The sequence below is a fragment of the Bufo bufo genome, chromosome 2 (genome assembly GCF_905171765.1).
Source record: "Bufo bufo chromosome 2, aBufBuf1.1, whole genome shotgun sequence".
Taxonomy (NCBI): Eukaryota; Metazoa; Chordata; class Amphibia; order Anura; family Bufonidae; genus Bufo; species Bufo bufo.
Genome location: NC_053390.1, coordinates 715,095,147 through 715,119,432, shown reverse-complemented (window position 1 = coordinate 715,119,432; position 24,286 = coordinate 715,095,147). Strand labels below are relative to the sequence as shown.

The window sequence follows — 24,286 nt, the reverse complement described above, 5'->3', positions numbered from 1 at the left end:
TTTCTCCAGTCCGGCCTGGACCTGGGGCTGGGACTCTGTTGCTTGAAGTATCAAGTGTCATTCCTGTCCTTCCTCTTTCAGCGTTCCCCGTCCCTCTGGGCCTGTCAGGAACTTCTTCCATGGAGCAGCTCTTGGGTTCCTTTGTACTGCCCTCCGGTACCGTCCTGGGAACTACATACTGGGCTCTTGGCGCTCCAATTTTTCCTTGGAGCCGTTACAGAAGTTCTCTCTACTCCTTCTGTCCTGTACGGTTGGGTTTCTGTAGCCATCGTGTCTCTGACGGGTGCCTGAGTGGCGGCCCTTCTTGTTCCGAGCCTTCTGTCTTCCCCCAGGACAGGACTGTTCTCCATTCCGTCTCTTCCTTCCTTCTGAAGGTGGTATTTGTCCTTCATTTCATTGAGGCAGTCGTCCTCCCCTTCCCCCCCCCCCCCCCCGGGAACGGACACTTCACCGATTTGGACGTTGTTTGGGCCTTGCAGTTTTTACTTGGAGATCTCCGACTCTTGTCGACGTTCGGTCTCTTATGTTTCCAGGAGGTCCGAGCAAAGGGTTGACGGCCTCCAGGGTGGCTTTCTTCCGCTTTCTCAGAGTGGCTCTTGTTGTGGTTGCCGCACCAAGGGCAGGGTCCTGCTTTTGGTGTCACCATTCATTTGGCCAGGGCCGTCGGTTTTTTCCTGGGCCGGAGGCTTTAGGCTTCGGCCATCCATTTGTGCAAGGCGGTCACTGGTCTTCCTTGCACACCTTACCGAGTTCTACAGGGTGCATACGCGGGCTTCGGCGTATGCTGCCTTGGGCCGCCTGGTCTGCAGGCGGCGGGTTTTTTTGATGCCTTCGGGTGCTTCGCCTTGGTGCTGTGGTCCCTCCCCCTTTGGACTGCTTTTGAACGTCCCAAGGTCTTCTGTGTCCCCCAAGGAAATTGGGCGCGAAAACGAGATTTTTGTATAACTTACCAGTAAAATCTCTTTCTCGCTCTTTCCTTGGGGGACACAGCACCCACCCATTCTTTGTTCTTCTCTGACTGTTTCCGAGTTTGTTTTACCCTTAGGGTAGTTGGCTTGTTGGTTCCAATTTTTTGGACTTTGCCTTTTCTCACTACTTGGACACGCAACTGGCAGTCTCTCTCTCCAGGCTGAGGGTATAGCTGTGGAGGAGGGGCTTAACAGTCTTCACTTAGTGTCACGCCTCCTAGGGAGATGAGCTATACCCAAGGTCTTCTGTGTCCCTCAAGGAAAGAGCGAGAAAGAGATTTTACTGGTAAGTTATACAAAAATCTCGTTTTTACGCACAATTCACTCAGTATGGTGGAAAGCTAAAGAGATTGTAGGGATTCAAGGGTATACCCGATTCACCCCAATATGGCCTAACTATATGTATAAGGAGCTAAATATGGTAACTAGTGTTAAAATTTGGGACACCTATGGTCTTAATCGAATGTGTCAGCTGTATGAGAATAATTGTCTTAAGTCCTTCAGTATGCTACAGCTAGAGTTTGGATTGCCTAAAACCTTGTTCTATGTCTACCTTCAGCTACGACATGCTGTGCAGATACAGGACCGTAAGGAGAAAATAGTCTCTGCTGATACGCATTTGATTATCACTCATACAGCCTCCCAGGGAGATACAAGGGGTGTGATCTCCATGTATTACTTGAGCTTACTAGAGGCGTTACATAAGGCCTATCCCCTGCAGCTACACTCTAAATGGCAGCAAGATATCGCTGGCTTGACAACAGAGCAATGGGAGGAGGTTTTGGAAGATTTACCTGTGGTAGCGGTGAGTGAGGCCCATAGAGTCTCACAACTGCTATTACTACAGAGTATATAGAACTCCGGTCTTGTTACACAGGATGGGATACAGGACGGTCGATACTTGCTCTAGATGCGGGGCACACAATGCTGATTTAATCCATTTAATGTGGAACTGCCCGAGGCTGCGGCGATACTGGTCTGATGTCGTGGATCTATTCCGTACAGTGATTGCTATAACTATTGATTTATCTCCTACAGTATGTATATTGGGGTATACTAAAACACTACCTGCTACTCTTGAGCTTAAAATAGCTATTTCGAGAATTCTTTACCAGGCAAGGAGGCTAATTGCATTTCACTGGATTGCCTCTGCTTCTCCGGTCATCCAGGATTTAGTGGATAAAATCAATATGCTGGTGAGGCTAGAGAGTTATGTGTATCAAAAACGAGGGAGCAGTAAGAAATTCGAGAAAATATGGTCTCTGTGGATAGCACACTATAATATTATACACTGCTCAAAAGAATAAAGGGAACACTTAAACAACACAATGTAACTCCAAGTCAATCACACTTCTGTGAAATCAAACTGTCCACTTAGGAAGCAACACTGAGTGACAATCAATTTCACATGCTGTTGTGCAAATGGGATAGACAACAGGTGGAAATTATAGGCAATTAGCAAGACACCCCCAATAAAGGAGTGGTTCTGCAGGTGGTGACCACTTCTCAGTTCCTATGCTTCCTGGCTGATGTTTTGGTCACTTTTGAATGCTGGCGGTGCTTTCACTCTAGTGGTAGCATGAGACTGAGTCTACAACCCACACAAGTGGCTCAGGTAGTGCAGCCTATCCAGGATGGCACATCAATGCGAGCTGTGGCAAGAAGGTTTGCTGTGTCTGTCAGCGTAGTGTCCAGAGCATGGAGGCGCTACCAGGAGACAGACCAGTACATCAGGAGACGTGGAGGAGGCCGTAGGAGGGCAACAACCCAGCAGCAGGACCGCTACCTCCGCCTTTGTGCAAGGAGGAACAGGAGGAGCACTGCCAGAGCCCTGCAAAATGACCTCCAGCAGGTCACAAATGTGCATGTGTCTGCTCAAACGGTCAGAAACAGACTCCATGAGGGTGATATGAGGGCCTGACGTCCACAGGTGGGGGTTGTGCTTACAGCCCTACACCGTGCAGGACGTTTGGCATTTGCCAGAGAACACCAAGATTGGCAAATTCGCCACTGGCGCCCTGTGCTCTTCACAGATGAAAGCAGGTTCACACTGAGCACATGTGACAGACGTGACAGAGTCTGGAGACGCCGTGGAGAACGTTTTGCTGCCTGCAACATCCTCCAGCATGACCGGTTTGGCATTGGGTCAGTAATGGTGTGGGGTGGCATTTCTTTGGAGGGCCGCACAGCCCTCCATGTGCTCGCCAGAGGTAGCCTCACTGCCATTAGGTACCGAAATGAGATCCTCGGACCCCTTGTGAGACCATATGCTGCTGCGGTTGGCCCTGGGTTCCTCCTAATGCAAGACAATGCTAGACCTCATGTGGCTGGAGTGTGTCAGCAGTTCCTGCAAGACAAAGGCATTGATGCTATGGACTGGCCCGCCCGTTCCCCAGACCTGAATCCAATTGAGCACATGTGTTTTCAGGGTGTTTGTAATGCTATTGTTAAAACTTAATAAAAATGATTTGATTAAAAAAAGAAGCTCTCACTAAATGTAGCCAACTTTCACTTCACCCACAATTGTGTTCACTTTTCTTAAAGCAGTATGCCCGTGACAACAACTTATCCTCCATCCACAGGATAGGGCTTAAGTGATGGGTGGGGGTCCGACCAATGGAGACCAGTGTTCCCCATTTGAATTTTACTGCAGAGAGTTTTTTTCCTCCGCCCTCAAGCCCGCGTTCTTATTGGTGTGGGCCCCATCCTGTGGCAAGATTAGTGACTTCTTGCACATCCTTTCTTTTCCTACTTCGTGCTTTAGTGGCATCTGTTGGGATTCAGTCTACTTGGTATTCTTTACTCATTTTCCATCTGTTTCATCCAGCGGTTTATATTGTGTGTTAGATTTGTTAATGTCCTTGAACTATAAAACTCTCTTTTCTACATCAAAATGAGCTACTTTTGAATACTTTCCGCTCAGCATCATAAAGTTTCAGCTCAAATTATTGTCTGTTTCAATTATGTGCAGTTTTTGTGATCCAGCAGTTGCTGAAAACAACCAGGTGGTCATCCATATCACACTGTAGCTCTTATGCTCATATATTATACCTACATCTATTGCCTTTACTACCTTAAAGGGGTTTTGCCACTTTAGCAAATAGCATTTATTATGCAAAGAAAGTTTCTATGGTTACGACCACCCTGCAGTCAATCAGCGGTGGCCGTGCTTATACACTACAGAAAAAAACAACCATCCTATGTGAGCTCCCGCGGTCCCGGCCACCTGAAAGGCCGGCATTTTTTCTTAGTGTGCAAGCACAACCACCACTGATCGGTTGCAGGGTGGTTGTAAACTATGGAAACTATCAGTGTATAATGTGATTGAAAAATGAATCCAGCCAGTAAAGGAGGCAATATGGACAAACGCAAGACATTAGTAAGTGCCTTGTATTAACTTTCTCTACATGATAAATGGATGCGGACAGCGCACACATAACATTCGTGTGCTGTCCCAATTTTTTTTGCAGCCCCATAGAAATGAATGGGTCCGCATTTGATCCGTAAAAAATGCAAACCGAAAATACGTTTGTGTGCATGAGGCACAAGTGTGTATACATATGTACATAGCTGTCAGTCACTGATAGTTGACCAGGGGAGGCCTTAAAGGGTTGTGTCACTTCAGCAAGTGGTATTTATCATGTAGAGAAAGTTAATACAAGCTACTTACTAATGTATTGTTTTGATTGGTGCTGTCCTGATGGGTTGGTAGGGCCCAGTGTCAAGGTGGCTTTGCTGGACAGCGGGGGCGCTGTTTGGCTACTGAGCCCTGCTGGGGCGGTGCTGTGGCGTTGGTGGTTGCCGTGCAGTGCTGCGCCAAATTTAGGTTAGGGTCCCATTCAAAGAGGCAACCTTGTCGCGGTGAGTGGGGCTATGCTTTTTGATCAAATTGCATACTAATGCCTCATGTACAGTATGTAGCATAGGGGTAGGTATACGATATATTGCGCTGAGAAGCGATGTTAATTATGCTGAGAAGCAGTTAGATAAAAGCATAGTATTGAGGATGTGCGATCCAGTTCTTTTTCTTATATTTTATATGTATTGCGATTGTCCATATTGCTTACTTTGCTGGCTTGGTTAATTTTTCCATCACATTATACACTGCTCGTTTCCCATGTTACAACCACCCTGTAATCCATCAGCGGTGCTTGTGCTTGCACACTATAAGAAAAAATGTCGGCCTCTCTGGTGGCCGAGATCGTGGGAGCGCACATAGGCTGATGCTTTTTTCTATAGTGTGCAAGCACAGCCATGCTGCAGGACTGCAGGGTGGCCGTGACCATGGAAACTTTCTCTGCATAATAAATGCTATTTGCTAAAGTGACAAAACCCCTTTTAATGTTTCAATGATCTCTAGCCCCCCTGCATTCTTCCCGGCTATTACTACCCATGGATCCCAAATGCAAAAATTAAATGTGTCCTTAAAGGTGAAGTATGAAGCGACTGGACCCTAGTGAAAAATCTGTGCCTTCACATGCCATTTGTATTCTTGTCAGCTCCTCCTTTGGCAGTGTTGCAAGTCCACATGCAATTGCAACTTCTGCCCTTTGTCCCATGGGTACACGTCTGGGTGTCTTCCCCTTCCAGGCGATACTGCTGTGTCTGCTGATTTAGGCCTTCTAAAATGAAAAATTGTCTGGAAATATGGCAATAGAGTACCATATAATACAGGGGGTGCACAATCTGCCGTCCTCAATATTGTTCTGTAACCATCTGGTAACGGACATGTCTGTCTTTGTCTCAGGGCTGCTGATGTGTTTTTCATGTGTTCTTCCATTAGATGGGAGTCCTGGAAATGTAAGCAGACATTTATAGTATACATGTTCGATATGTATTTCAGTTTGTAATACTGGTTTGAGTTTTATAATCGGCCGTTGGGATTATGACCTCCGACCGGAAAAGTTTGTGCACCCCTGGTATAATATTAATTTAGAAACCATGATGTCAAGTTCATTGTTGGATGCATTTTATTGGGTCTTATAGGTGTGGGCTCCTGTCCCTGCGTACTGTTTGAGATGCATGTCAATCGAGCGCATTTATTAAAAAAATGTACTTATTGTACTAATTTATATAGAGCTAACATATTCCGCAACGCAGTACAGAGATTGCCATTACTGGCCCCATTGGGATTTAAAAAATCTGAATTCCAAATTTACTTATCCGTATGTTTTTTGATTGTGGGTAGCAACTGGTGTGCCTGGAGAAAGTCCACAGAAACACTGGGAAAACATACAAATTCCCCTTTAGTATTAGAACCCAGGACCGCAGCACTGCCAAGGCAACAGTACTCACTACTGATTCACTGTGTTAGAAATATCTGGAGAAGCCACTAATTTATTATTTTCTGTAGCTATTCATAGTTTCACCGAGTTCTGCTGTGATCAATTTATATGTGACTGTTCATGACCATTGTTCTCACGCCTGTTGTTGTTTTGCAGGAACACATGGAGGAAGTGTGCTCTTCTAATCTCCTGACTTCTATCAGGCGAATGGTCTTGACACTAACTCAGCAGAATGATGAGAGCAAAGAATTTGTGAAATTCTTTCACAAACAACTAGGTAGCATTTTACAGGTATGTACGCAGGACATTGTTTTTTTTTTTTATTAGACTGAGGAGGTTAAGCCTCATCCTCCGATACTGGCTTTATGTATGCCGTAGACAAAGCTTTTATGGTCCCTCTTTCATAGAGCTGTGTTAGCTTTTGCCAGTGAAAGATATTTCCACCATTGCTTGAAAAGACAAAAAAAAAAGATCTGCATTGCCATCTTAGACATTTATGACATATCTACTGGATGTCTGATAGATGGCCATTAGGGACGAGCGAATCGACTTTGGATAAAACATCCGAAGTCGATTCGCATAAAACTTCGTTCCAATATTGTACTGAGCAGGAGTTCGGTTCCAAGTGTTACCTTGGAACCGAACCCAAGTTCGGCAAATGGTTTTTTACAGTACAAATTAATTTATGAAGCAAAGTCTCGCAAGACTTCGCAACGCAATAACTTCAGCTCATCGGAGCCAATACATTCTAATACTATATGGAGCTCCTGCTCCGTACAGTATTGGAACAAAGTTTTATGTGAATCGACTTTGGATGTTTCATCCGAAGTCGATTCGCACGTCCCTAATGGCCACGTATGTTTTCTGCTCTTTACGTTTCAAGTCTCATACCTTTAAGACTTCTACATGTCTAAAGTTATCTATTCACATGAAAGTTGGCCAAAATCGTTAAAAAAATTAGAGTGATTGATTGATTGTCCTTTGTGACCATGAGCAGACTTCTGTCTGTAGAAATAGTCATCGTCCTGGTTGGCCTTGTTCGGCCGAAAATACATGTGTATGCCATGATTGGCTGAACTCTGCCAGTCATTTGCAGTATTCCCAAGTACCAAGGGGTCCAATTTCTTAAAACCTAACTTCCTGGTCGGTAAGTTTAGTCTGGCATATAGTACAAGCATACACTTCAAATGCCATGTACATGCACCCTGGGCTGTTTAGCTTACAGCATTGCTTTGACTGGATGCAACTTTTGATTTATGCGCCCATTAAGCGTTGGTTGCATAAACCAGGAAACCCCTTCAACTGCTTGGAGACCACCAAACAACTTTAAATGTCTGGGGGAGTCCGCATGTGAATCTGCAGGGATGTTCCTGAACTCCACATAGAGAAGGCAGACTGTTGACTGCCATTCATGCCTTTCTAATTCTGTATTCTAATACTGTATGCTGCTGAATGAACGCCATGTATACAGTGCAGGAAGTGGCCATGACCCCTTACATGATCTCTGGGTAATTGCTGTGACTGCCTGGTCTTGGCAGACCCAGATCCACCCTCCGTTAAGTCGCCGGAGGCTGTATTCCCCTAGTATATTACTCCCAATTGCAGGAGAAATTGATGTTGAAATGACACCCCCCAAGATTTTGTATGACCTTATGACAATGTGCAAAATAAATAAAAAGCAAAACTAAAAAGGAGGAAAGCAACAAGGAATTCCACCACTAGCTATTTTCTAGCCCCTGTGACTCTTAAGATACTTTCACAATATAGTAAGTACTATAACTTAAAAAAATAAATAAAAGTATTATAGTTGTACTTTATGCTGTTACAGGTGATAGAAAAAGTTTTTTGCTTTATAACACGTATTAAAAAAAACTTAAATGGGGAAAATAGCCTGCTCTCAAACCGGTTAAAGTTCGGAGGCAATTTTTCTGTGAGATTGCATTCTACTCTTATTTGGCAAAAAAAATACATTTCAATTGGCCTTTATTAAAAATATTGAGCCGTTCTGTCGCAAAGGGTTAACTATTTTTCTAGCTGTGCGACTGGTATTTTCACCTTCACTTTGTGCCGGTCATCTAGTAACCCTCATCTCTAAACTGCTGAAAGGTCATAAACACTTATTTAAGCCACATTCTTATCAAATAACTGAGTTATATTGAGTGTTTAGGTGTTCAGATAGCAGAGATAAGGAGTTCGTCAGCTCCCCAACTGACGGAAAAGACAGAAAATTCTAAGGATGCTTCTAGGGCATCCCTGCTATGTACACAAAAAAATAATTCATATTTTTAATACAGAACTATTTATTACAAATAGTACAATGCAATAATAAAAAAAAAAAATTGTTTCCAAAGGTGTACATGGCCTTTAAGTGCAAAATGTGTCATTAAGGGAAGCAGTAATGTTTGTGCATTGATTATCCTTCTTGTGTTTTGTAGGATTCTTTGGCAAAGTTTAGTAATAAAAAGCTTAAGGACTGTGGAGAAGATCTGCTTGTAGAAATTTCAGAAGTGTTGTTCAATGAGTTGGCCTTTTTCAGGCTGATGCAAGACCTGGACAATACTAGCAGCTCAGTGCAGAGCAGAAGCCAAGAAAAGTCTGGTGCTGACGTGGTTTTTTTTCATTCATTATCAAAAGAGGTTAATACGTTTCACGTTTTAATGAATCTTAAGGTTGTGGGACTAATGTGTGAGTGCGTGTGTTTTCATTGTGCAATGTATTGCCACCACAGGTGTCCTATAGTTGGACAGATATGAGTCAACATAAAAAATGAAATGAATTTAAAAAAATACATTTTGTTTGGTGTTTTAATGTTTTAGTGACCAGAGTGTTTCAGTCCTACATGACCAGGCACACTTTAGTTATTTTCTAGTGATTTAATGGCCCTATATTTGCTTGCCTTGCAAAATAGTGTTCTCCATTGGAATGGGTTCTCTATTTTGTAATATGTACTATGAATAGACTTGGTTGAATGGGGCGGCTATAGTGACTGTTTAGGTTGGTGTGGACTGTTTGTGGGTCTGTGTAGAGTAAAGTAAGACTGATTGCAGTAGTTGGCATTATAACAGTGTAAACATGCAAATGTTTTAGCACCCATGAATGCACAGACATTTCATTTTGATATTGTTTCTTAGGCAAAGAAAATGTTTGTGGGTGAAGAAAGCACTGAAACGGGAGAGATTGATGATGAAGACAAGGTATGTATAAGAGCTATTAACCTGTTCCTCCTATAGTGGATACAGATGGTGTATTAAAGTTTTTTTTGGGTTCTTCTGTATTGATTGCATATCCTCGAGATACATGAATATCTGGTCAGACTCCCCCCACTCATCAGCTGCTATGCAGTGGATGGCACTGTGCTTGGTAAGCTGCGTCCTTTTTAAACATCAGATCATGCGGGTGCCAGCAGTCGAACCCCCAAGATTCGATATTAATGACCTATCCTGGGGATTTAATTCTGGCTTTAGTTCTCCTTTAGGGGGTTGTGCCAAGTTTTGAAGTTAGCCAATCCCCCTGTGGATAGGGGATATTTCCAGTGGTCCCATAGAGAGAGCCCAATCTGCAGCTCCATCAGACGGGGTGAACGGGACCCCATTACTGGAATCGAATGGGGTCCCAGCAGTCAAACCCCCACAGATCAGTTAGTTATGCCCTATCCTGTTGATTAAAACATTGCACAACCCCTGACGGACTAATTATTTTAACAGGCACTGTGTAATGCGGAGTATGTTAGCAATTTTAACTATACTAAAATGATGATGGCACTAAGTAGGCGCACGAAGAACAGTGCAAACATAACTTTTATAGAGCTTTTATCTTTAGTAATTGTGAGAATATGAACTTTTATTCTGCCGGATTCTGCTCCTTTTGTGAAGTGGAGGCATAACGTCACTGTGAAGTGCTCTCTGATCTCCTTCACAACTCCTCCATTCTGCTTGGAGTACAGCTGAAGCATCCAACAGAAGACCAGTATATCTGTCAGAGGGGAGAGGCACTTCACAGTGAAGCTCCACCTCCATTGCAGAATCTGACAGAATAAAAGTTTATTCTCGCTACTTCTGATGATAAAAATGCCACAAAAGTTATGTTTGTACTTGTCTCCCCAGTCCCTACCTAGTGCAATCAGCAGTTCGGCACTGTCAAAACGGCTGACAGGTTCCCTTTAATTTCTGCAGGGGAATGAGGACTGGCGGCTTCCACTAGCAGTATCAACCCGTTTTCAGAGTACCTGTCCCTCAAGATAGGGTTGTTCCACCGTTTAAATTTAAATGTGTGACTTTCTGTTTCTTCTCAGGACAAAGATGAAACCGAGACATTGGCAACAGCACAAACTAAACACATTGATGTATCTGAAGCTCACAGCGGAAGATCTGACATTTCAGAGGATGAAGATGGAAATGAAAGCATGCCTTTGTCCATCAGTATGAATATTTTAGTGCTTTACTTTGTTCACGTAATGATCACTTAGGTCATGTTGACACAGGTTTCAAGAATGGTTCTCTGGGGGATTTTCTGATAAAACAAATTCCATTTGCAAGTGTATAGGTCAGAGCTGCAGTGCCTGACACATGCATGTACTGCGTTGGAGCGATAGGCAAACATGGTGCCTGCTCGCACGTGCAGCAGGCGCCATGGACTGTGGGTCTCCGCTGTTTCAGACAGCAGAGACCCGCATCTAATTGCCGCGACCGCCAATAATGCCGATCTCGGTAATTAAAACCTTTTTAGATGCCGTGATCAAGGCTTCCGCTTCTGGGCTTCTTACCAGCATCCTCTGTGGCCAGTATGCTGGTAATTGATTTCAATACACTCAGCCTTGTTTAAACCATTCCCCATTTTGGAATTTTTCTTTACCGCTTCCCACTACATTGTATGCCATAATAAATGGTGGCAATAGAGAGTACAACTTGTCCCGCAAAAAAATAAGCCATCATACAGCTATGTGAGTGGAAAAATAAAAAAGTTATGGCTCAAGGAAGATGGGGAAGAAAAATGAAAACTAAAAAACCTCTGGTATCCTAAGGGTTAAAGGGGTACCCCAGCCACAAACATCATCCGCCTATTTGAAATAATCTTAGAGAGGGGGGGGGGGGTTTAACCAATGGGACATCTACAGATCAGAAGAGCAGTTTCCTCTGGCCCCCTTTAACTGCACACCTAAGCATGCACCATGCAGCTCTGTAAACAGTTACAGAAACAGTCAAGCTCTGATCTCAGAATTTTATTTTATGCCAAGGTGTAACAATATTAAAATCATTAAAGTTGCACTCCTACAAAAATGTTTATTCTCTGACCTGTTAGAAAGGTACATGATGTAAACGGTAGTGAAGGTAATCTTCTTACCAGTGACTGTGTTTGTGAGTTATACCCTCACTTCTGAACCTCAGCTGTGTCATGTGACCAGCACTCAGACTCTCGAAATAACACAGCTTCTTATGTGTGGACAGCAAGCCAGTTTCTCTATATATTCCTATGGAGCCTCAATGTCAGTCTCATAGGAATGAATAGAGAAGGAACTGATCTCCAAATGACACAGGACAAGGAGTCGGAGTGCTGATCAGATGGGAGATTATAACTCAGATACTCTCACTTTTACATCATGTACCTTTCTAACAGGGCAGAGAATAAACATTTTTGTGGAGTGCTTCATTAGTGATTTTTATTTTACGCCAAGGTGGAACAACATTAAATTCTGTGGGAGTCCTACTTTAATATTTTTACATTACAATTGACATGCTGTAAAGTATTAAGAGCTTCTCCTAATTTGATGCATTCTGATATACGTGTTATTCTGAGCACCTAATATCTCTAGGGCAGTGATAGGCAAACTGCGGCTCTCCAGCTGTTGCAGAACTTCAACTCCCAGCATGCAAAGACTGCCTACAGCTTTCAGCCTACAGCAGGGCATGGTGGGAGTTGTAGTTTTGCAACAGCTGGAGAGCCGCAGTTTGCCTATTTCATTGTATGTATTGTTCTCATGCAACAGGTTTATCCAAAGCAGAAACACAGCCGTTAACAAATTATGGCAGCGGTGAAGATGAAAATGAAGAGGAGAATTATGAGTTTGAGGCAGGACCTGTAGACGTACAGACCTCATTAGAAGCCAACACTGATAATACAGAAGAACATGAACAGAAGCCAGTAAGTTTTCTGTATATAGTATATTGTAAATGGTTTTGTGATCATTACACATGCAATGACTTGTTCTAATTTAATATAGGTTTTGAACAATAGTCCAAAGGAAATGGCAAAATGTGAAAATCCTGAGAGGCTGACCAGGCAGGAAACAGGTAATCTGTCTCCATTTTGTAAGCAACCTGTTTTCATTACATCCACTGTACTCGTCCAGCCTTTTTATTACTAGGGAGGGGCGAATCGACTTTGGATTAAACATCCGAAGTTGATTGGCATATAATTTCGTTCTACCGTAATACTGTATTGAGCAGGAGCTCCGTACAGTATTAGAATGTATTGGCTCCGATGAGCTGAAGTTGTTATTTGCAAAGTCTTGTGAGACTTCACGAAGTAATAACTTCGGCTCATCGGAGCCAATACATTCTAATACTGTACGGAGCGCTTGTTTCGTACTGTATTCAAAGTATTTTGAGAATCGACTTCGGGTGCTTCATCCGAAGTCTATTCACTCATCGCTACCTATTACATCACATAGAGAACGTTTAAAGGGGTTGTGTCACTTCAGTAAATGGCATTTATTATGTAGATAAAGTTAATACAACGCACTTACTAATGTACTGTGTTTGCCTCCTTTGCTGACCTGATTCATTTTTCCATCACATTATACACTGCTCGAATCCAGGGTTTATGGCCACCCTGTAATAGAGCAGCGGTGGCCATGCTTACACACTATAGGAAAAAGCATCAGCCTCTCTTGGGGCCGGGACCATGGGAGCACATAATGCGCAGCCGCCTTATATATGCGCTGCAGCGGTGATTGTAACTAGGCTTGAGCGAATTGACCTTCGGATCCTAGTAGTAACTCCTGGATACGAGCAGTGTATAATGTGATGGAAAAGTTAATGAAGTCAGCAAAGGAGGCAATATGGACAATCGCAGTACATTAGTAACTGCCTTGTATTAAGTTTGTGTAAATGATAAATGTTATTTGCTGAAGTGAGACAATCCGCTTTAACTTGTGTTATACTGTAAGAGGCTACTTGTTATTCTATTATTGATAGTGTTACAGTTTAATGATGGTTTTTAAGGGACTCAGATTACATCCTACATGTAGCTCCATGTTTAAATATAGTATTGTAATTTTCATCTTTAGATGACCCGACATTAGAGAAAGACCTGAAAACTTCACCAGCAAGCATCTCCTCAGACAATGTATCTACTCCACTGCTATTAAATAAAGAGGGTGATATGTCTTCATCGGTAGATGCTGACACCAAGTCATCTCTGGCATCAGCGGAAAGCTCTGGACCAGGCAGTCCAGCTACAGATTCCCCTGTGTTAGTTAATGAATATGTAAGTAGTTTTTTCATGTACTTTCATCTCCAAAAACAAACTCCCTGCGCAGGTGCATATCTGATAGCTCTGCTTGCTTGGAGTAAGGGCTTATGCATGCAACCGTTGCTGTTTTACCGGTCTGCAAACTGTGGATCTGTAAAACATGGATACTGCATTTTTTGTAATGGACGTCCTGCCATCTATAGAACTGTCCTATCCTTGTCCCTGCCCCTTTAACAGTGACTTTCACAGCTCCCTGCCCCCAAAAGAGTGTCCTCCACAGCTCCCTGCCCCCTTAACAGTGACCTCCACAGCACCCTGCCCCTTTAACAGTGAACGCCACAGAATGCCTCCGGTCATGTGACCGTGTATGGCAGCTATGATATGAGTGAAGGACTTGTGAGCTCCTATTGGCTTATACATTATTTGGGAATATCTCAAGAACAGTATGTAGAATGGTCATGTTATCTCCTCCACAGCATGAGTTGCTGTTCCCAGAGGCTTTGCACTGTGACTAATGCAGACTATGGAGGACAGTAGACATTGTGTATAAACATATGGTGATGCAGGAATCATATCCGGTTTATCTGCTGTCTTTAGATGCTGTTCTCGTCACTTAAAAAGAAAAGTAAGCAGAGCTAAGTGGAAAAGAATAGTGCCGTACACTTAATATAATATATGCCAGAAAGCTAAAATCTTATCTGGAGCAGGCGTACAGACCTCACAGGTGCAACAAATTTAGGGCTCATGCACATGACCGTATGCCCTGTGTGCGCATTGGGCCACCCGCGGGGCTATTGTCCTGCACTCATATTATCTTATGAGTGCGGGACAATAGTCCCATGGGCGGCCCGATGCCCACAGCATCATAGTAACCTATGATGCTGTAGGCACAATGTATGCCACTCCGGGACACATATCCCGCACGCGGACTGTATGTCTCGGAGGGCATACGGTCCTGTGCAAGGGGCCTTACTAAGAGGCAAGTGCTTCTTAATAATTTGGTTGAATCTTTCACCAGTGGGATTTTTACTGAGACTGGTGTGTGATAAACCAGTCTTTATTAAATGACCCCCCATTGACTAATTTTTTACCATGTCCCCCAGAGATTATTTTTTGGCCTCAAGGTGGGGGTTCATGTTATGTAACAATTATACATGTATATAAGTAAAGAATAGAATGAAAGCCAAAAGTAAAATACACTTCCCACACCAAGCGGAAGATTTTTAATTTATTTTTTACGTTTTGTACACTACCAAAGGGGTAGGAAACAGCCCCACGTGTCACAAAAGAGGGCATAAAAATTATTTTGGTAGCACCGTAAACAAAATGGGATTTGTTAAACAACCACTTGCACAAAATCACAAAAACTGTGTCCTCATTTAGGACCAAAACACATTGTGGGCTTAGGCTACGTCTACACGACAACATTTGTTGCGCGACATTTTGTTGCACTAATGTCTCGCGACAATTTTTATAATGGCAGTCTATTATGTCGCACTGAGACGCAACGGTCGCAGAAAATCCATTCGAGATGGATTTTTCTGCGACTGTTTCGTCGCAGCATGTTGCAGTGCGACACCATAGACTATCATTATAAAAATTGTCGCACGACAAATGTCGTCGTGTAGACGTAGCCTTAATGGTAACAAGTATTAGTCTCTTTAGGAATGGTGCATGAATCTCAAATCATAAAAGTGCATACTGCTTCTTGGCTGCATCAGTTCTGTCTCATTCACATCTCAAATTTTCTGTTTTCAATTCTGTTAAACGTAAGTTGTTTTTTTTTTGTTTTTTTTCTAGCAGGAGACTGGTTCTGGAAATTTGAGTCAGAAATCTGATGAAGATGACTTTGTAAAAGTTGAGGATTTACCTCTCAAACTAATGTTACCAAAGGTATTTATATTTTGAGAAGCAGAAGATAGAATAAAATAAAATTAGTTTATTGTTTAAGCTTAAAGGAATTGTCCACAGATTTTATATTGATGTATTTTCTTAGGCCTCTTTCACATGTCTGCAGTACAGGTCCAAGTGGTACCCTGGAACTGAACCCGAGTTCAGGAAATGTTTTTTTACAGTACAAATTAATTTATGAAGTTATAACCTGAAGTCTCGCAAGACTTTGCAAAGCAATAACTTCGGCTCATCGGAGCCAATATATTCTAATACTGTATGGAGCTCCTGTTTTATGCAAATCGAATTCGGGTGTTTTATCCGAAGTCGATTCGCTCATCCCTATTCACTACAATGGATGAGGTTGTATAGTTCCAGCTCTGGAGCTACTCCTGATCAGCAGGGTCTGACCGATATTGATGGCATATCCTGAGGATAGGCCTTCATTCTAAATGCAGTGAACAACCCTTTTAAGATTTGGATTTCTTGTTTCCAGACAGAACTAATGGCTGAGATGGAGAAGGAGGAGCTGAAAAACAATTTATGTAATGAGATTCTGAATGGACAAGGAAATGGTGCTGAGGAGTTGGCAGGAGATGCATTGTCCCTGAAAGATCCTGGTGAGTCACCTGCAGGTCCTCTCAACAAATATATATTCAGTAAAGTATTCCAACCACAGCTAATTGTGCATATATACTATTTATTTAAACCTTACCCCCCAACAAAACAAATAAAGTTTATAAAGCTTCCAGATGGATTAAAATACCTAAAATACAATCGTGTGGGTGGTGCAATTTCTGGGCTTTCTAGCAGTGGAGCCCACCATTTTTCAAGTTTTAATGGGAGAGCATCTCTTGGGATATATATCTTTCTCGTGCATGGCATTGGGGGACACAGCACCATGGGTATATGCCCAGCTGCCACTAGAAGGCTGACACTAGAAACAAAAAAGTGTTGGCTCCGCCCAGGTGGGCTATACCCCTCTGCAAGAGCAGAGATACACCAGTCTAGTTCTAGTGTCCGTAGGAGGCAGACATGACCTGTTTTGCAGGTCATCCTGCTAATTTTTTTTATTTTATTTTATTCTATTTTTTCTACAGGTTTCTTCCGGACGCAGGGGTGGCTCCATCGTGTTCCACTTTAGTTGCCCCCCTGCGGGCGCGTACTCAGGTACCCGGCAGCCGCCCAGTCCCCACTTATCTGCTTCCGCAGCGGAATTCCGGCGGACCCACGGCTCCCGTGTTGAGTCCGCCGAGGGGGTGGTCATTGCTGCGCCTGAAAACGTCGGAAGGTGAGTATGGCAGTATCCTGTACTCCCCACCCTCACCCCCACCACCAACCACCTCTTGTCCTGGCCCCCTTTTTAGTTTAGGGAGGCTGGTGGCTCTAGGGGGCACTGCACGCTTGCCTGGGCATCCTTTTTGCGGGGGGAAAACTTCCTTTTGGACACCCTCGTTTCTAGGGCCTGGCCCTTTAAGACGGCCGATTCTGTTCTTTCGGCTCCTTCCCGTACCTACGTGTTTCCTCCGGCTTAATACCTGGCCTTCCGGGCCCCCGCACTCCCAGAGAATCGGCGCTGCGTCCCCGCTTCGGCTGCTGCCTCCGGGCATTACCGCGATCGCGGGCGTCCGTTTCCGGCAGCATTTTTCTACTCGAGGCCCCGGCTTTTCTCCAGCCTAGGCCGCAGGTCACGTGGGGCGGAGCTCCGTCTCCGCCTTCTACCTTCCCGGGCTTTTTTCTCCTCCCTCCCCTCTGTGGGCGGTGCCCTGGGAGCCGCGTCTTTTCCTACCAATCCAGCACCAGCGCGGGCTGCTGGTGGGGCGTGTCTTTCTCGACTACCGGCTCCTGTCCTGCCTGCAGCTGTCGCATCTTGCTCTCCTGCGACCCGGCTCTCTGGACGTGCTTCTGTGGGACACAGCACCTTGGGTCTGGTAGGCAGCCTCTGGCTGACTCTTTTTTGCTTTGCAGGCTCCTCCATCGCCCTCATGTCTTCTTCTGGTCGGGCCCCCTCTCCCCCTGCCGCCATTTCCACTCATTACGCCTGTTCCGTGTGTAATAGGAAGTTCCCATGCGGTCAGTCTTCCTCTCTCTGCGTGCAGTGCCTTCGCCCCTGCGGCCCCCTCTTTGTCGGTCCTTCCGGAATGGGCTGCTACCCTGTCCCAGGCCATAGGTAACCTTGCCAGCCTCTCCCAATCCCTAGCGCAGTCCTTGGACCGTCTGCCCGCTCAGATTGCGGCCGCCTCGGGCAGGGACCCCCCCGCCAGGGATGTCCGTTCCCGCTCTGGTACGAGGTCCGGCAAGCGACCTCGCACAGCCTCGGCTGGGTCCCATTCTTCCTCAGCTACCCCGGATCACTCCCCGGTTAGGTCTGAGTCGGGCGAAATTTCTTCTTCAGCCGCTTCCGCCGTTCCTGGGGACTCCTCCGCTTCTGATTCTGAATCAGAGCGGTGCTCGGCGATGTCTGCGGCCATTCAGGACCTCATCAAAGCCGTCCGTGACGCGCTCCATGTGCAGGACGTTCCCTCCTCCTCCTCCCTGGAGTCGGTGTCCTTCCGCCGGGCTAGGCGTTCCACTGTGGTCTTCCCGAATCACGAGGATCTGGACGCACTTCTGGCTAAGGAGTGGCGTCATCCTGATCGGCGCCTTAATCTTACCAAGGCCTCTGACGTCCCCTATCCTTTTTCTGAGGAATCTGTCAATACTTGGACGGTTCCTCCTCAGGTAGACCCTCAGGTTGCTCGCCTGGCAAAGGCTACTACCCTTCCCCTGGCTGACGCGGCTTCCTTGTCAGATCCCGCTGACAAACGGGTCGACTCTTTGGCCAAGTCTGTTTTCATCGCAGCGGGTGCCGCCATCCGTCCTGCGTTTGCCGCCTCCTGGGTGGCTAAGGCCTGCGCTATCTGGGCAAAACAGCTTGTTCGCGCTTTACCCCCAGATTCTGATCAAGGGGAACTGGCAGTGCTTGCCTCTCAAATTTATCAGGCGTCCAAATTTCTTTGCGATGCCTCTATGGAATCGGCCCGCCGATCCAGCCGTGCGGCCGCTAACTCTGTGGCCATTCGCCGCACCATCTGGCTTCGTTCTTGGGCCTCCAAGAAGGCTCTGATTTCCCTTCCCTTTCTCGGCGGGAAGCTCTTTGGGAAGCGTTTGGAGGAGCTCATCTCGGAGGCCACTGGCGGTAAGAGCTCTCTTCTTCCCCAGAACCAGCCTCGCCGCCGTCGCTTTCCTGGGTCGTCCTCTCGGGCGCAGTCCTTTCGGGCCCCCCCTGCCCGATCTGACAAGAAGGCCTCCAGGCCTTCCTTTAAGACCAAGCCCTCCTGGCATGCCAAGCCCAAACCTGCTCGCCCCCAGTCCACTAAAGCTCCTTCCGCATGACTCCGTCAAGGTGGGAGGGCGTCTGCTCGCCTTTCAGGACGTCTGGCAAGCAAGTGTAGAAGACGCTTGGGTTCTGGAGGTAGTCTCCTCCGGATACAGGATCGAATTTTCCGATCTTCCGCCGGGACGGTTCTTCCTGACGTCGCCCCCCAGGCCCCCCTCCGGGGCAGAAGATTTTTTTCAGGCCGTTCGTTCCCTTCGCTCTCTAGGGGTCATCGTTCCGGTTCCAGAGTCAGAACGCTTTCGGGGGTTCTATTCGAATCTGTTCACGGTTCCCAAAAAGGACGGTTCGCTCCGTCCTATACTGGACCTGAAGGCGCTGAACCGCTTTGTCCGGGTCCGTCACTTTCGTATGGAATCCCTCCGGTCGGTGATCGCCTCCTTGGAGTCGGACGAGTTCCTGTCGTCCATCGACATTCAGGACGCCTATCTCCACGTCCCCATTGCCCTCTCCCACCAAAGGTTCCTTCGCTTCGCGGTAGGTTCTCTTCATTTCCAATTCGTAGCCCTGCCCTTCGGCCTGGCCTCTGCTCCGAGGGTCTTCACCAAGGTGTTGGCGCCTCTCATGGCCCTTCTACGTGCCAGGGGGGTCGCCTTGATACCTTACCTGGACGATCTTCTGATTCGGGCCCCGTCGTTGGAGGACAACCTGTCCAGCCTGCACATCACCCTCTCAGCTCTTGCCCAGTTCGGGTGGCTCGTCAACCACTCCAAGTCCTCTCTCGTCCCATGCCAGAGGATGCCCTTTCTGGGCATGATTTTCGACACTCGCCTCGGGCGGGTGTTTCTCCCCTCAGAGAAGATTGCCTCCCTTCAGGCGGGGGTGACGCTTCTCCGCGGCCCGTCCACCCTGACTATCAGGACGTGTATGCGCGTCCTGGGGAGGATGGTGGCTTCCTTCGAAGCCATTCCCAATTCCACTCCCGGGACCTTCAGTTGTTTCTTCTATCCAGGTGGGACAAGTCCCTGGCAGGTCTCGATCGCCTGGTTCGTCTCCCTCTCCAGCTTCGCCAGGACCTTTCCTGGTGGCTGCTTCCTCGGACGGTGTCCCTAGGCCGTTCCTTTCTTCCCCCCAGTTGGCGGGTGGTCACGACGGACGCCAGCCTCTCGCGCTGGGGAGCGGTCCTCGACTCTCTCACAGTCCAGGGTCTTTGGTCTGCTCAGGAGTCCTCCCTGCAGATAAATGTACTCGAGCTCAGGGCAATTTTCCTGGCACTGTCTCACTGGACCCCACGTCTTCGCGGTCTCCCGGTCCGGGTTCAAACAGACAATTCCACCGCCGTGGCTTATCTGAACCACCAAGGGGGCACCAGGAGCGTGATGGCCTTGCAGGAAGCCTCCCATATCCTGCGCTGGGCGGAGAACCACGTTCCCGTCCTCTCCGCGGTGCACATTCCCGGGGTCGACAATTGGGCGGCAGACTTCCTCAGTCGTCAGCTAGTCGACCCGGGCGAATGGTCTCTTCACCCAGAGGTGTTCCTCCAACTTTGTCACCGATGGGGAACTCCGGACGTGGATCTTTTCGCGTCACGTCTCAACCACAGGATCCCGCGCTATGTCGCGCGGTCCAGAGACCCTCAGGCTTTCGCGGTAGACGCCCTAGTTCTGCCTTGGTCTCAGTTCAACCTTCTGTACCTGTTCCCCCCCATTCCCCTCCTGCCCCGAGTGCTCAAGCGTCTCAAGGCAGCCCGGGTTTCGGCAATCCTGGTGGCTCCGGATTGGCCCCGCAGGGCGTGGTACGCAGATCTAGTGTTTCTGCTCGCCGACGCCCCGTGGCGACTTCCTCTGCGCCACGACCTCCTTTCTCAGGGTCCTCTGTACCACCCGAATTTACTTCAGCTTCGTTTGACGGCGTGGCCGTTGAGACCGCGGTCTTGAAGTCCCGTGGCCTCTCGGATTCTGTCATTCAGACGATGCTTCACGCTCGCAAACCCCAGTCAGCCCGTATTTACTACCGGACCTGGAGAGCGTATTTTGCCTGGTGCGAGTCTGGGCGTTTCCGCCCTCTCCTTTTCTCCGTCCCCAACGTTCTGGCCTTCCTTCAGGCCGGTTTTGAGAAGGGTCTTCGCCTGGCTTCTCTTAGAGGACAGATTTCGGCCCTCTCAGTCCTTTTCCAACGTCCCGTGGCCTCGCGGGCTCAGGTTAGGACTTTCCTACAGGGTGTCGCTCGCCGAGCCCCTCCCTTTCGTTTTCCAGTGGAGCCGTGGGACCTGAATCTCGTCCTTGGCGCCCTTCAGTCTTCTCCCTTCGAGCCTTTGGCAGAGATTTCTCTGTCGTTTGTCTCGTTCAAGGTGGCCTTCTTAGTTGCAGTCACCTCCATCCGCCGGGTTTCTGAACTGGCGGCGCTTTCTTGCCGTTCGCCTTTCCTGGTTTTTAATCAGGACAAGGTGGTGTTGCGTCCCGTTCCCTCCTTTCTTCCAAAGGTGGTTTCCTCTTTTCATATCAATGAAGAGATCGTCCTTCCCTCTTTCTGCCCTAATCCTTCTCACCCTAGGGAGAAATCCCTCCATTGCCTTGATGTTGTTCGGGCCCTTCGCCTGTACCTTCGTCTCACGGAACCTTTCCGTCGTTCGGATTCCCTTTTCGTGGTCCCGGCGGGTCCTCGTAGGGGTTTGCCTGCCTCCAAGGCCACCATCTCTCGCTGGGTTCGGTCGGCTGTCAAGGAGGCCTATATCGCAAAGGGCCGTGCTCCCCCTTCCAGGTTGACCTCTCATTCGACTAGGGCAGTTGGGGCTTCCTGGGCGGTGCGTCATCAGGCATCTGCTTCCCAGGTCTGCCGGGCCGCCACCTGGGCATCAGTTCACACTTTCTCTAAGTTTTACCACATTCATTCTCTGGCTTCCGCTGACGCTAGCCTGGGGCGCAAGGTTCTGCAAGCAGCTGTGCTTTAGATTGGCGACATGGCGTTCTTCTTCCCTCCCTCAGGGACTGCTTTGGGACGTCCCATGGTGCTGTGTCCCCCAATGCCATGCACGAGAAAAATGGATTTTTTGTACTCACCGTAAAATCCTTTTCTCGTAGTAGGCATTGGGGGACACAGATCCCTCCCATTTTCTTACTGAGTTTCTTCTTGTTGTGGTCCCGGCGATTGGTGGTCGTTGGGTTTCCCCAGTTGAAGACTTGTTGGCGTTCAGTTTTCTGTTTGTTCAGGTGTATGGCGTTCCTACTGCTTTTGTACCGACTGGTGTATCTCTGCTCTTGCAGAGGGGTATAGCCCACCTGGGCGGAGCCAACACTTTTTTGTTTCTAGTGTCAGCCTCCTAGTGGCAGCTGGGCATATACCCATGGTGCTGTGTCCCCCAATGCCTACTACGAGAAAAGGATTTTACGGTGAGTACAAAAAATCCATTTTTTCCAGTTGTATATTATTCATTTTATTGATATACTCCCTGCAATATGGTGGGACAGCCTATAACCAATGGGGGCACGGGCAATTTTTAGGCTCTAAGTGACAGATGCTGGTCTGTCACTAGGTCTGCAATAAACTCTAAAACGCATGTTAATGGTTCTCTTTGGATCATATCATGTACATTTCTTACAATATCTTTTATACTACACCAAAAAGTGTGTAAATGTGGAAAGCTCAAAACCATGTGAAGGATATCTGCTTGGATCATTGTACACCTAGGAGACAGACAGACGAGCGAGTTCAGTGTGAGAAACTGGCTGCATGTGTCGGTGTGAATTCCTGTTCTGAACTCTGCTCCTCTGACGGGGATCTCTCAGCATTATACTGATCTATAAGGGTGTGTCCCTGCGAGACCTGAAATCTATTGAATTACATTGACATAATGCTGTCAGTGTAATTTAGTAGATTCCAGGTCTAACAGGGACACAACCCTATAAATGATTGCAATGCCGTCCGATACTGTCTGAGTAGCACAGCTCAGAATGATAACTCACACTGCGAGTTTCTCACACTGAACTTGCTCATCTGTGTCTGGCATTAGAATCTACTCAGATGCCAGCTTCAAATAACACTAGTGGTGTTTTATATACCCGAAATATATTTGAGAGGCCTGGCCTCACTTAAAAATGCTAACCCACTATCCTCTACAATTAAACCCATGTACCTTTTGCCATTTGGTTTTCCGCTTTTAATGGGTGCTCCAAATTAAACTTTTGAAATACGTACTTTGCTCTATTTTAATTTGTACTTTCTTTTATTACAGAAAGTTTTGGAGCCCATTCTTCCTGAAATGCATTGATCGGCAAAATTATAACTACGTAAAGCAAATGAAAAATACGCACTATTCCTTCCAAGATGGCAACTTTAATAAACAAATACATGTATGATCATCTCTTTAGGACACAGCCTTTCAGTGGAGTTAATGGAAATACAATTTTTCAGTTCTGGTTGTGTAAGGGACTCTACAATATCGAAGTCTGAGCACTGTTCTTTTTCCATATTCCCGTCTCTTTGTCTTTGTATGGTTTTCTTTTTGTAAATTCGGAATTGTTAGAATGAAGTTCTAAATAAAGTTTTGGCTTATCTGTACGTGTGGTTTTATTGACGTCTGTGACATTAACATTATTTGCCCAGGAGATAAACCATTCCAGCTCATCCTTCGGCACTCCAGCTGTTGTAAAACTACAACTCCCAGGATGCTCCTTTCACTTTCACTTCTGGGAGAACAGACAAACAAGTGTGCATGATGGGAGATGTAGTTTCACAACACCTGGAGTGCCGGAGGTTGCCTACCCCTGTCCTATTAGGTTGGGGTTACACGGCAACATGTATTTTAGAGCTGCGATTTGGCTGTAAAAGCACAACTGAATCACAGAAGAGCTGCAGTTGCATCGGAGATGCTTTATGGACTACGATGGCAAAGTCTCATATGCCTAAAGACCATATAGCAAACAGTGTTGGATTGTCTGATTGTTGAATCATTGTCGCACCGTGACACCATTGGCAATGTTTACATAACATGTCGCTTTGTAGCCCAGCCTTAAAGGCATGCTAAACCTAGAAGTGAACGAAAATTATAGTTGCCCGCAGTTTGTCAGCCTGCGGGATTTTGTGCATGAATGTATATATATATGTATATGTATATATATGTATATGTATATATATATATATGTATATATATATATATATATATATATATATATATATATATACTGCTCAAAAAAATAAAGGGGACACTTAAACAACACAATGTAACTCCAAGTCAATCACACTTCTGTGAAATCAAACTGTCCACTTAGGAAGCAACACTGAGTGGCAATCAATTTCACATGCTGTTGTGCAAATGGGATAGCAACAGGTGGAAATTATAGGCAATTAGCAAGACACCC

The 24,286-nt window shown here is 46.3% G+C and overlaps 1 protein-coding gene across 4 annotated transcripts in view; it reads left to right on the top strand.

Moving 5' to 3' along the window:
* PCM1 (pericentriolar material 1) overlaps positions 1-23,482 on the top strand; it is a 171,152-nt gene extending 147,670 nt beyond the window's left edge. For 2 of the 4 annotated variants that reach the window (XM_040418773.1, XM_040418775.1), the window contains 10 exons: positions 6,410-6,544; positions 8,689-8,889; positions 9,385-9,447; positions 10,545-10,671; positions 12,237-12,391; positions 12,471-12,540; positions 13,539-13,738; positions 15,527-15,616; positions 16,110-16,233; positions 23,161-23,482. In XM_040418773.1, the coding sequence (XP_040274707.1) occupies positions 6,410-6,544; positions 8,689-8,889; positions 9,385-9,447; positions 10,545-10,671; positions 12,237-12,391; positions 12,471-12,540; positions 13,539-13,738; positions 15,527-15,616; positions 16,110-16,233; positions 23,161-23,186 (1,191 nt within the window). In that variant the 3' untranslated portion in view covers positions 23,187-23,482. Of the gene's footprint in view, positions 1-6,409; positions 6,545-8,688; positions 8,890-9,384; positions 9,448-10,544; positions 10,672-12,236; positions 12,392-12,470; positions 12,541-13,538; positions 13,739-15,523; positions 15,617-16,109; positions 16,234-23,160 lie in introns of all 4 variants that reach the window. The other 2 variants (XM_040418772.1, XM_040418774.1) reach the window with 1 other exon arrangement.
* Positions 23,483-24,286: the final 804 nt, after the last annotated feature.